We start from the raw sequence: 9,945 nt of genomic DNA on the forward strand, positions 1-9,945 counted from the left end.
TCTGGGTCATGAAGATCCTTTTTGTATAGTTCTTCTGTATGTTCTTCCCACCTCTTTGTAATATCTTCTGCTTCTGTTAGGTCCATACCATTTCTGTCCTTTATTGTGCCCATCCGTCTTGGCATGAAATGTTCCCTTGGTATCTCTAATTTTCTTGAACAGATCTTTAGTCTTTCGGTTCTATTTTTTTTCCCTCTATTTCTTTGCATTGATCACGGTCCCATCATTTCATGGCAAATAGTTGGGGAAAAAATAGAAAATAGTGCCAGCTTTTCTTTAGTTGGTCTCCAAAATCACTGCGGACGGTGACCGCAGCCATGAAATCACAACAGCTTGCTCCTTGGAAGAAACAGTAGGACAAACCTAGACCGCACATTAAAAAGCAGAGATGCGACTTCGCCAACAAAGGTCCGTGTGGTCACAGCTGGGGTTTTTCCAGGGGTCACGTATGGATGTGAAAGCTGAGCAATAAAGAAGGCTGAGTGCCAAAGAATTGACGCTTCTGAACTGCGGTGTTGGAGAAGACTGTTGAGGGTCCCTTGGACTGCAAAGAGACCAAACCAGTCAGTCCTGAGGGAAATTAACCCTGAATATTCATTGGAAGTTCTACTGAAGCTGAAGCTTCAGTATGTTAGTCACCTGGTGTGAAGAGCCAACCCATTGGAAAAGAGCCTGATGCTAGGGAAAATTGAAGGCAAAAGGAGAAAGGGGCAGCAGAGGAGTCAATGCTTAGATAACATCACTGACTCAATTCAATGGACACAAGTCTGAACAAACTCCAGGAGATAGCAGAGGACAGAGGAGCCTGATGTGCCGCAGTGGGGTTGCAAAGAGGTGGACACGACTTAGCGACTGGACGACAAGGCGTTGGTGATGCCACACTCACACCTCCCGGCCTGATCATCTAGACTAGACTCTTGCAAGCACAGCAGCTTTCACTCACCTCCATCAGACATACAGTCATGTCAGGAATTCCGTGAAAAAGGAGAGGCCCCAGGTCTCCTCCAATCCTGCCCTGCCCCAATCATCTTGGGAAGGGCTTTTCTACCCTCCTGAAATGCAGGGGTCATCCACGATCCATCCCCTCCTCCCTGCTACCTCTCTCCAACTCCACTCTGAGCCCCGGCACCACCTGCATCAGCTCTGCCCTAGGAACTCAGCAGCCCTCTACTATTCTCCCTGCCCCCCTTGCCTTCACCCCTGAAACCCTTGATCCCCCCGCCTCATGACATTCAACATGGGCTTTATACACAAAAATCAGAATGGCCACTTCCATCCCACTCCAGCTTAAACCTGCCAACAGCTCCCCACTCTGCATTCATTCATTTGTATATTTATTAAATATCTCTATGTTCCAGCCATTAGAAAACACCCTGATGCTGGGACTCAGGGCAGGCAGAGAAGGGGACGACAGGATGAGATGGTTGGATGGCATCACTAACTCGTTGAACATGAATTTGAGTAAACTCCGGGAGTTGGTGATGGACAGGGAGGCCTGGCGTGCTGTGGTCCATGGGGTCGCAAAGAGTCTGACGTGACTTAGCAACAGAACAACAAAAACGTGCCACTGCAGTTCAGTTCAGTTCAGTCGCTCAGTCGTGTCCGCCTCTTTGCGACCCCATGAATCGCAGCACGCCAGGCCTCCCTGTCCATCACCAACTCCCGGAGTTCACTCAGACTCACGTCCATCGAGTCAGTGATGCCATCCAGCCATCTCATCCTCTGTTGTCCCCTTCTCCTCCTGCCCCCAATCCCTCCCAGCATCAGGGTCTTTTCCAGTGAGTCAACTCTTCGCATGAGGTGGCCAAAGTACTGGAGTTTCAGCTTTAGCATCATTCCTTCCAAAGAAATCCCAGGGCTGATCTCCTTCAGAATGGACTGGTTGGATCTCCTTGCAGTCCAAGGGACTCTCAAGAGTCTTCTCCAACACCACAGTTCAAAAGCATCAATTCTTTGGTGGTCAGCCTTCTTTACAGTCCAACTCACATCCATACATGACCACAGGAAAAACCATAGCCTTGACTAGACAGACCTTTGTTGGCAAAGGAATGTCTCTGCTTTTGAATATGCTATCTAGGTTGGTCATAACTTTCCTTCCAAGGAGTAAGCGTCTTTTAATTTCATGGCTGCAGTCACCATCTGCAGTGATTTTGGAGCCCCCCAAAATAAAGTCTGACACTGTTTCCACTGTTTCCCCATCTATTTCCCATGAAGTGATGGGACCGGATGCCATGATCTTCGTTTTCTGAATGTTGAGCTTTAAGCCAACTTTTTCACTCTCCACTTTCACTTTCATCAAGAGGCTTTTTAGTTCCTTTTCACTTTCTGCCATAAGGGTGGTGTCATCTGCATATCTGAAGTTATTGATATTTCTCCTGGCAATCTTGATTCCAGCTTGTGTTTCTTCCAGCCCAGCGTTTCTCATGATGTACTCTACATAGAAGTTAAATAAGCAGGGTGACAATATACAGCCTTGACATACTCCTTTTCCTATTTGGAACCAGTCTGTTGTTCCATGTCCAGTTCTAACTGTTGCTTCCTGACCTGCATACAGATTTCTCAAGAGGCAGGTCAGATGGTCTGGTATTCCCATCTCTTGAAGAATTTTCCACAGTTTATTGTGATCCACACAGTCAAAGGCTTTGGCATAGTCAATAAAGCAGAAATAGATGTTTTTCTGGAACTCTCTTGCTTTTTCCATGATCCAGCAGATGTTGGCAATTTGATCTCTGGTTCCTCTGCCTTTTCTAAAACCAGCTTGAACATCAGGAAGTTCATGGTTCACGTATTGCTGAAGCCTGGCTTGGAGAATTTTGAGCATTACTTTGCTAGTGTGTGAGATGAGTGCAATTGTGCGGTAGTTTGAGCATTCTTTGGCATTGCCTTTCTTTGGAATTGGAATGAAAACTGACCTTTTCCAGTCCTGTGGCCACTGCTGAGTTTTCCAAATTTGCTGGCATATTGAGTGCAGCACTTTCACAGCATCATCTTTCAGGATTTGAAATAGCTCAGCTGGAATTCCATCACCTCCACTAGCTTTGTTCGTAGTGATGCTTTCTAAGGCCCACTGGACTTCACATTCCAGGATGTCTGGCTCTAGGTCAGTGATCACACCATCGTGATTATCTGGGTCGTGAAGATCTTTTCTGTACAGTTCTTCTGTGTATTCTTGCCATCTCTTCTTAATATCTTCTGCTTCTGTTAGGTCCATACCATTTCTGTCCTTTATCAAGCCCATCTTTACACTCAAGAATACAATGGCGAATGACACAGACAGCAAGTCCTCCCTTTGTAAACCTCATGGTGAAAATGGGCAAGAAAGAGAATAAATAACCATATTAGTAACCACTGCTGAAAGACTACCCCCAGCACTCAGCGGCTGAAAACAGCGTGCATTGTCTGCCTATTTCTGAGGGGCCAGAAGCTGGCTGTGTGCCCTCTGGTGGGGGCTGTGTTCCCAGCAGAAGGCTCCGCCGGGAGATAGTCGGTGTCCGGGCTTCTCCACGCTGGGCCTTGGTCCTTTGCCACCCGGCTCCTTGTGCCGTGTTAGCAATTCCAGAGGAAGACAGAAGTGACAGTCCATCACTTCTGGCACATTCTATTGGCTATCTGCGAGGAAATCCATCCAGCGCAGGCTCAGGGGAGGGGTACCCAAAGGTGCAAAACTAGGAGGCACTTGGTTGGGGGCCATCTTAGAGGCTGCTGTCACCACACGTAAATCAGAAGACGCTTTGTATAGTGACAAGCTGAAAAACAAGTAAAAACAGAGGAGAGAGGACATGGGATGTTGGGCAGGGTACTGAAATCAGGTATAAAACAAGAGAAGGCCTCACCGGTAAGGGACCTTTGTGTAAAGACCTGAAGGAGGGTCTGGGGAGGGGGTGCCAGGCAGAGCAGAGACCCAAGACAGGAGCCTGGCGGGGAGTAGGGGGGGGGCGGTGGGGAGGTTGTGAAACAGGATGCAGCCAGCAGGGCAGGCTCAGCTGCAGGCATGTTTGAAATCCATCAGGACAGCTTACAAACCCACCTGCCAGCCACCCTCCTTTTGCCTCGGTCCTGTCACCCTGGCCTCGCAAAGCCCGGAGCAGAGCTGTTCTCTGTCCACAGCAGGGTTTCTGCAGAGGCCGCCCCCTCTGCCTGGTGCCCCCTTTCCTGGAGTGCTCCATTCCTCTCTTCTTCCAGGTCACAGCTCAAAGGGCACGGGGCACGACCTGAGGACTTCATGCTTCATTGTCCATCCCGTGAGCGCTTCCCAGCTCTAGGAGATCAGAGACCCGGCTACTGATCAAGGTGAGCTACGGGCCGGGACAACACCGGCAAGGAAGGGGGCTGGCTAAACATGGCGGAGCGAATGAACGAGGGGCGGAAGGCTGGCGCGGGTTATCATACTTTATTCTGTTTTATATTTGACTTGTTCCAGTTGACACAGGAAGAGGGGTGCGGAGGCTAGGGGGAGGCCGCAGGGACCAGAGAAGGGGGGTCAAAGAGATCTGAGCCCAAAGTGGTGGCTGGAGAGGCCTGCGCCCCCTCAGGGCTTGCGCCAAGGGGGGAACCCCGGACTCAGCGGGGACAGGGGGCGCGCAGAAGGGAAGGTCCAAAGAGGCCCCCAAGTGTGCGCCGGGGGCCAAGCCCCAGACGGTGACTAGGTTCGGTGAGAGGAGCCTGGTAGCCCGAGCCGTGCTTGCGGCCCTGCCCCACGGCGCAGGCTCCGCCCCGGGCTAAGCCCCGCCCTACGGCGCAGGCTCCGCCCCGGGCTAAGCCCCGCCCCACCCGCCCCGATCCGGAAGCCTTTTGCCCGCGCAGGCGCCCCAGGTCCCGAGGCGCGGCAGATCGGCAGGCGCCCCGGGCCCGCAGGCGCCCCAGCCCCGGAGCCCTGCCCGCCGGATCCCTCCGCCCGCCGAGGCGCCATGGTGCCGCCGCCTCTCTGCACGCTGCCGCCGGGCCCCGGACCCCCGCGCTTCGTGTGCTACTGCGAGGGGGAGGGCGGCGGGCCCGGGGAACGCGGCGGCTTCAACCTCTGGTGAGTAGCGGGTCCCGCGGGGCTGCGAGGGGGCGCGGGCGGCTCGGCCTGACTGCCCCTGCCCCGCAGTGTGACGGACGCCGCGGAGCTCTGGAGCACCTGCTTCACGCCGGACCGCCTGGCGGCCCTGGTGGGTAACGGGGCTCCTGGGTGGCCGGGAGGCCCCCCGCACCACACACCTGCAGCGCGGACCGCCTGTGGGCTCGCAGGGGGCGGCCTGGAATTTCCCGGAAGTACCTGGGCACCCTTCCCACGGCCCTGCAGCTGCCCCAGGAGGCCTGGTCTTGCGGATTGAGGGTGTCCCCAGAGACTGTAGGGTCTCAGGCCCCTGATGACCAGCCCTTGTGCCCTGTAGAAAGCCCGTTTTGGCCTCAGTGCGGCTGAAGACATCGCCCTCCGATTCAGGTGAGCCTCTGAGCAGAGAGGCAGGGTGGGTGGGGAGCAGTGGATGTGGCCACGGTACTCAGCCCCCCTCCTTCCCCAGGGCAGCCTGCGAGCAGCAAGCTGTGACTCTCACCCTGCAGGAAGACAGAGCGTCCCTGACCCTTTCAGGGGGCCCCTCGGCACTGGAACTTGACCTGTCCAAGGTGCCGGGCCCAGAGGCAGCCTCCAGGTTGCAGACACTGACACTGGGCTTGGCGGAGCGTGTGTGCAGCTTGGAGCGGCGGCTGGCAGGTAGGTGGGGGTGGGAACCCCCCACCTGGGCTCACTAAGGTCCCCCAGGCCGGGCCTGCATTACTGCTTTCCACCCCCCAGCTGCTGCAGCGGAGGAGACGGCCACCAGCCCCAGGAAGAGCGCCCGGCAGGCGGGGCCTCGTCTCTTCTTACCAGGTAAGGCCTGTCACTTGTGACTCGGGTTGGGGCCGCACTGACTGTGCTGGAACTCAAGAACAAGCCTCAAAGTCTAGAGAGAGGCTCTGTCCTTGTGGTAGGGGGTCGTGGGCCTGGGGTCTTGCTGGACTCAGCCCCCCCCACTCCTGTTTCCCCAGACCCAGATCCTCAGAGAGGTGGCCCTGGACCTGGGGTCAAGAGGCGGTGTCCAGGGGAGTCTCTCATCAACCCCGGCTTCAAGAGGTGCCTCCCCGCCCCCCATCCCTCCTGTGCCCAGGGTCCAGCATGGACCCTGCCCACCCCTCCACACCCCACAGCGTCATCCCCTCTTCTCTCCCAGTAAGAAGCCGGCAAGTGGTGTAGACTTTGATGACCCCTGAAGGCACCACGGAAAGTGTGACGTCAGGACTGTGCCTGCGAGGAGAGGGCAGGGGCGGCCCCCAGGACCTCCTGCCGGCACCTGCCCAGCCTGCTGCCAGGCCGAACAAGGCCACTCCTCTAGCCCCTTCCCCGTCAAATAAACAGCTTCATCTGGCGAAAGTCATGAGGTCATGGCCAGACGCTGGCTCCCGGGCCCGCGGGCTGGGCATGGGGCCGTGTCAGGCTCTGCGTTTCCTGGTGAGACTGCCCACCTCTCTAGCCCTGCCCTCCTGTCCCTGCTCGGCACGCCCAGGAGCCCAGCCAGCTGTGCAAGGGTGGGGCTCTGAGAGGCTAGAAACCTTGTTCCCGCCCCAGCGGGCACATGCCTCAGTGATGCAGACCCCACACGATGGCCAGGGAGGTGGGGGGTGGTCTGTCTGCGCCTGGGCAGAGCTGAAGAATGTGGGGCCCGCCCTCTGGCCCGGAGTTGCCCAGACGGGGCTTCGCTCCCCACTCTCCCCAGCCATCCTGCCGCCCCACCCTGGCCTGACTGGTTTGGGAGCCCAATCCAGTCCTGCCATCCCCGAGGAGTAGGGAGATGGACCGCACCCCGCCCACCGGCTTCTCTTGTCTGTCCTCGTGGGCTGTTGTCTGGAGTTGAGCGGCCCAGGGTGGGCGTTCGGTAGTGGCAGAAACTGAGGGCCTCTGGTCCCTCCGATGCCCCTTCGCGCTCACTGGGGCAGAGGTGCCTTTATGGGGCTGCAGACGAGTGGGCAGGTGGCGGGGGGCGCTAGCGGGGGCGCACGACGGGCCGGTACGCCGCCAGGATCTCGGCGCTGTGGGGACACGTGTACTTGAACTCCTTCTCCTGCAGGGCGCAGTCCAAGTAGCGGCGGACGCCGCGCAGCTCAGCGGGGATGGGAGCTTGGCGGAAGTGCGCGCACACCGTCTGCGGGCGAGGGGCGCCGTCAGGGTCTCCTGGCGGGTCTGCCCGCCCCGCGCCGCGCCGCCCCGCCCCGCCCCGCCCCGCCCCGGCGCTCACGTTCACGACGTGCAGCTTGGGCAGCAGGCCGCAGTCGGCCAGCGTGAGCTGATCGCCGTCCAGAAAGCGGCGGCGGGACTCGCGCAGCTGCGGCTCGCGGCCCAGCTCGTGCTCCAGGGGCGCGCGCAGGTAGCTGTCCAGCTTGGCAAGGGCGCGCAGCAGCTGCTGGTACAGAGCTGAGAGCGAGGGGCCCGGTGAGGACCGGCCAGGGCACCTCTCCCCCCACCCTCGCCGCGCCTCCAGACCCTCACCGTCGTCCTGTGCGGGCACTGGGTTCTTGATGAAGGCGGAGAACTTGTGAAAGACGTCGTTGCCCGCTGCGGTAGACTCCCTGTATCTGGGCGCCAAGCTGGGGAATCTGGAGTGGGAGGGGGTTCAAGTCAGAGCCCGCTGCCCCTTCCCGGCCCGCTCTGCCCTTACTGGGCTCTGCCCCGGGGGTGGCCTGTCTGTGGGCCCCTCTGCGCCCGGCCCTCACTCTGGGGGCCCCAGCGTCTCCTCCAGAAACTCTTCGATCTGCAGCGTGTCGGTTTTGGCGTCGCCGTCGCAGAGCAGGATGGGCAGCTGGGAGCCTGGGGCGAAGTCCTTCAGCACCTCCGGGGACCTGTGGGCATGAGGCAGGGCGGGAGGTGGCTGGCAGAGGAGTGCGAGGTCAGGGTCCCGGGGCAGGGCTCACCTGCGGGTGTCCACGGTGGTGAGTGTGAAGGGCACGCCCTTGAGAAGCAGAATCATGAAGAGCCTCTGGCAGGAGGGGCAGTGGCCCACACTCTCGCCGTCCTCGCTGGCCTGGAGTGGGGGACACCCAGGACCCCTGTGGGCTCTTGCTGCCCAGAGGCCAGAGCAAGCCCAGGGCTCCCGCTCTCTCAGGCACAACCTCGACAAGTGGCCGGTGAAAGCCCTTGACTTGGTCCCTGGGAGGAGGGGTCTGCGGAGCTGCCAAGGGCCTGGAGGCTGGGCAAGGTGCCAGGATGAGGGGTGCAGGGGTGCGACCCTGGCTCTGGGGCCTGGCCCCTTGACCCTTATCTTCAGAGCCTGGGCAGAGGCCAGGCCCCTGGGCACCAGGCCCTGCAGGCTGGTCATAAGGGTGGGTCGGGCCAATGGAGCTGTTTTCTGATTCATCCTGTCCAACTGGGCACCTTGCTGCCCCGGGCTCCAAGGGTGGGAGGAGGCCAGGACCTGGCAGTCCCTTCACAGGAATCACAGATCTGGGCACTGAGGGGGCTACCTGGCACAGCCCCTGAGCCCCGGCCTTGGGCTACCTGCCTGGCACAGCCCCGAAGGGGCTTTTTTCCCAGGAGAATGGGGCCACCGCAGCCCTTTTGGGGATGGCGCTCTCTCCCTTCTAATGCACCCCCGCCCCCAGTTACACAGCCTCCACGAGACAGCCTGAGCCCACCACCTCAGGAGACACTGCCGCAGACCCCCCTCAGCCTGCCCCAGAAAGTAGAGCCCCACAGAGCACCCGTCCCCGGGACCTCCCCCAGCCCAGGCAGCCTGGCACCTTGACGAAGAGCTGGAGCTTGCCGGCCTCAGCCATGGTGGGAGCCGCGGCAGCAGGGCCTGGGCGGGCCGGGAGCGTTCTTTAAGGTTCTCCGAGCGCCCCGCCCTCCCCAGCCCCGGCCCGCCCTGTGGAGTCACCTCTGCCGGGAAGCCTGCCAGGCTCTTGCGGGGCGGGCACGAGGGAGCTCAGAGCGGACCGAAGCCCCCAGGGCTCCCCGGGGAGGGAAGGGGCCAGAGTGGTGGGGGAGGAGGCAATGGACTGGGCGGGGCAGCTCTGGGTCAGGGTCGGCCCCGCCCTCCAGGGGACGCCCCGAAGGCCAGGGAGCGGGGGAGGTGGGAATAGCCTGGCCACAGCCTCAGTCTCCCCACCTGCCGACCAGGGCGCCACAAGAGTGGGAAGCCACTTGGAAGGGACGCCCCCTTCCCACCTGTGAGCTGTCCCCGGGGCGCGCCCACCCCACGCCCCTGCCCCTCCCCTGTGCGGTCGAGGTGTGTTTCTCCCGGTTCTTAACCTTTGAAAAGAAGAGCTCTTGGTGTTAGAAGCCACAAGTTTCTGACCCATGGGAACCGCCCTCCCCTCGGACTGGAAGGAAGGGCCAGAAGAGGCTGGGGGTTGGCAGCCTCCCAGGTGCGCGCGCACCTGCCCCGTACAGGCCGCTCGCAGCGTCTCCCGCCCGGGGCGGGGCCTCGGGGCCGGGCTGTGGAGGCGCCGCGCCGCCTGGTGGCCACCGTGGGGTCTGCACGCGCCTTCCTCCAGGCCCAGGGCCCCGCCCCTACCCTGCCCGGGCCCAGCCTGACAACCCCTCCCCAGACCCAGCACTGGTCAGGGCCCTGGGCACAGGCCCCGCCACGAGCCGGGCTGACCTGGACGTACTGTGGCCTCGGGGCCTGGGCCTCCGACCGTCTGACACCACCATGGGCGGCTCTGCAACCGCTGGTAGGGGGTCACCAGCTGGTTTCCTGCTTCCTGTCACACAGCCCATCCTGGAGGAGGGCCCGGACCCTCCACACCTGGACCTGCTCACCGGATGGCCTGTGTGTAAAAACACCCTCACACGTCCATTAGGAAAATGGTGCAATGAACAGGTGGCTCAGAATAAAGGAAATAAAACACCCAACAGCACACACGAGGTTTCATCGCACACTTATTTCAAGAACAAATCAGAACAAGATAGATAATGGTTTGTGGTTCAAC

General features: G+C 59.8%; 2 protein-coding genes across 4 annotated transcripts; one reads left to right on the forward strand and one right to left on the reverse strand.

Moving 5' to 3' along the window:
• Window positions 1–4,375: 4,375 nt before the first annotated feature.
• Window positions 4,376–9,446, reverse strand: CLIC3 (chloride intracellular channel 3). 2 transcript variants are annotated; one of them, XM_061434224.1, is made up of 6 exons: window positions 8,752–9,446; window positions 7,927–8,036; window positions 7,729–7,854; window positions 7,505–7,611; window positions 7,254–7,429; window positions 4,376–7,160 (listed from the first exon to the last, which is right to left on the reverse strand). In XM_061434224.1, exons 1-6 carry the CDS (start codon window positions 8,785–8,787, stop codon window positions 7,002–7,004), a joined length of 714 nt encoding a protein of 237 aa, XP_061290208.1. In that variant the 5' UTR covers window positions 8,788–9,446; the 3' UTR covers window positions 4,376–7,001. The 2 variants fall into 2 exon arrangements, with proteins under 2 accessions (XP_061290208.1, XP_061290207.1); XM_061434223.1 differs by lacking the exon at window positions 8,752–9,446 and having other exon boundaries at window positions 7,927–8,745.
• Window positions 4,908–6,391, forward strand: PAXX (PAXX non-homologous end joining factor). Of its 2 annotated transcripts, XM_061434228.1 has the most exons (7): window positions 4,908–5,020; window positions 5,090–5,150; window positions 5,376–5,425; window positions 5,505–5,695; window positions 5,777–5,851; window positions 6,010–6,094; window positions 6,192–6,391. In XM_061434228.1, exons 1-7 carry the CDS (start codon window positions 4,908–4,910, stop codon window positions 6,229–6,231), a joined length of 615 nt encoding a protein of 204 aa, XP_061290212.1. In that variant the 3' UTR covers window positions 6,232–6,391. The 2 variants fall into 2 exon arrangements, with proteins under 2 accessions (XP_061290212.1, XP_061290213.1); XM_061434229.1 differs by lacking the exon at window positions 5,376–5,425 and having other exon boundaries at window positions 5,545–5,695.
• Window positions 9,447–9,945: the final 499 nt, after the last annotated feature.

This window comes from Bos javanicus, chromosome 11 (genome assembly GCF_032452875.1).
Source record: "Bos javanicus breed banteng chromosome 11, ARS-OSU_banteng_1.0, whole genome shotgun sequence".
NCBI lineage: Eukaryota > Metazoa > Chordata > Mammalia > Artiodactyla > Bovidae > Bos > Bos javanicus.

Coding starts and splice junctions, on each gene's coding strand:
- PAXX (XM_061434228.1), top strand. CDS start 4,908: ATGGTGCCGCCGCCTCTCTGCACGCTGCCGCCGGGCCCCGGACCCCCG. Junction 5,021..5,089: donor CGCGGCGGCTTCAACCTCTG/GTGAGTAGCGGG, acceptor CCTGCCCCGCAG/TGTGACGGACGCCGCGGAGC. Junction 5,696..5,776: donor CTTGGAGCGGCGGCTGGCAG/GTAGGTGGGGGT, acceptor TCCACCCCCCAG/CTGCTGCAGCGGAGGAGACG.
- CLIC3 (XM_061434223.1), bottom strand. CDS start 8,369: ATGAATCAGAAAACAGCTCCATTGGCCCGACCCACCCTTATGACCAGC. Junction 7,855..7,926: donor ACCACCGTGGACACCCGCAG/GTGAGCCCTGCC, acceptor TCATGCCCACAG/GTCCCCGGAGGTGCTGAAGG. Junction 7,612..7,728: donor GAGACGCTGGGGCCCCCAGA/GTGAGGGCCGGG, acceptor CTCCCACTCCAG/ATTCCCCAGCTTGGCGCCCA.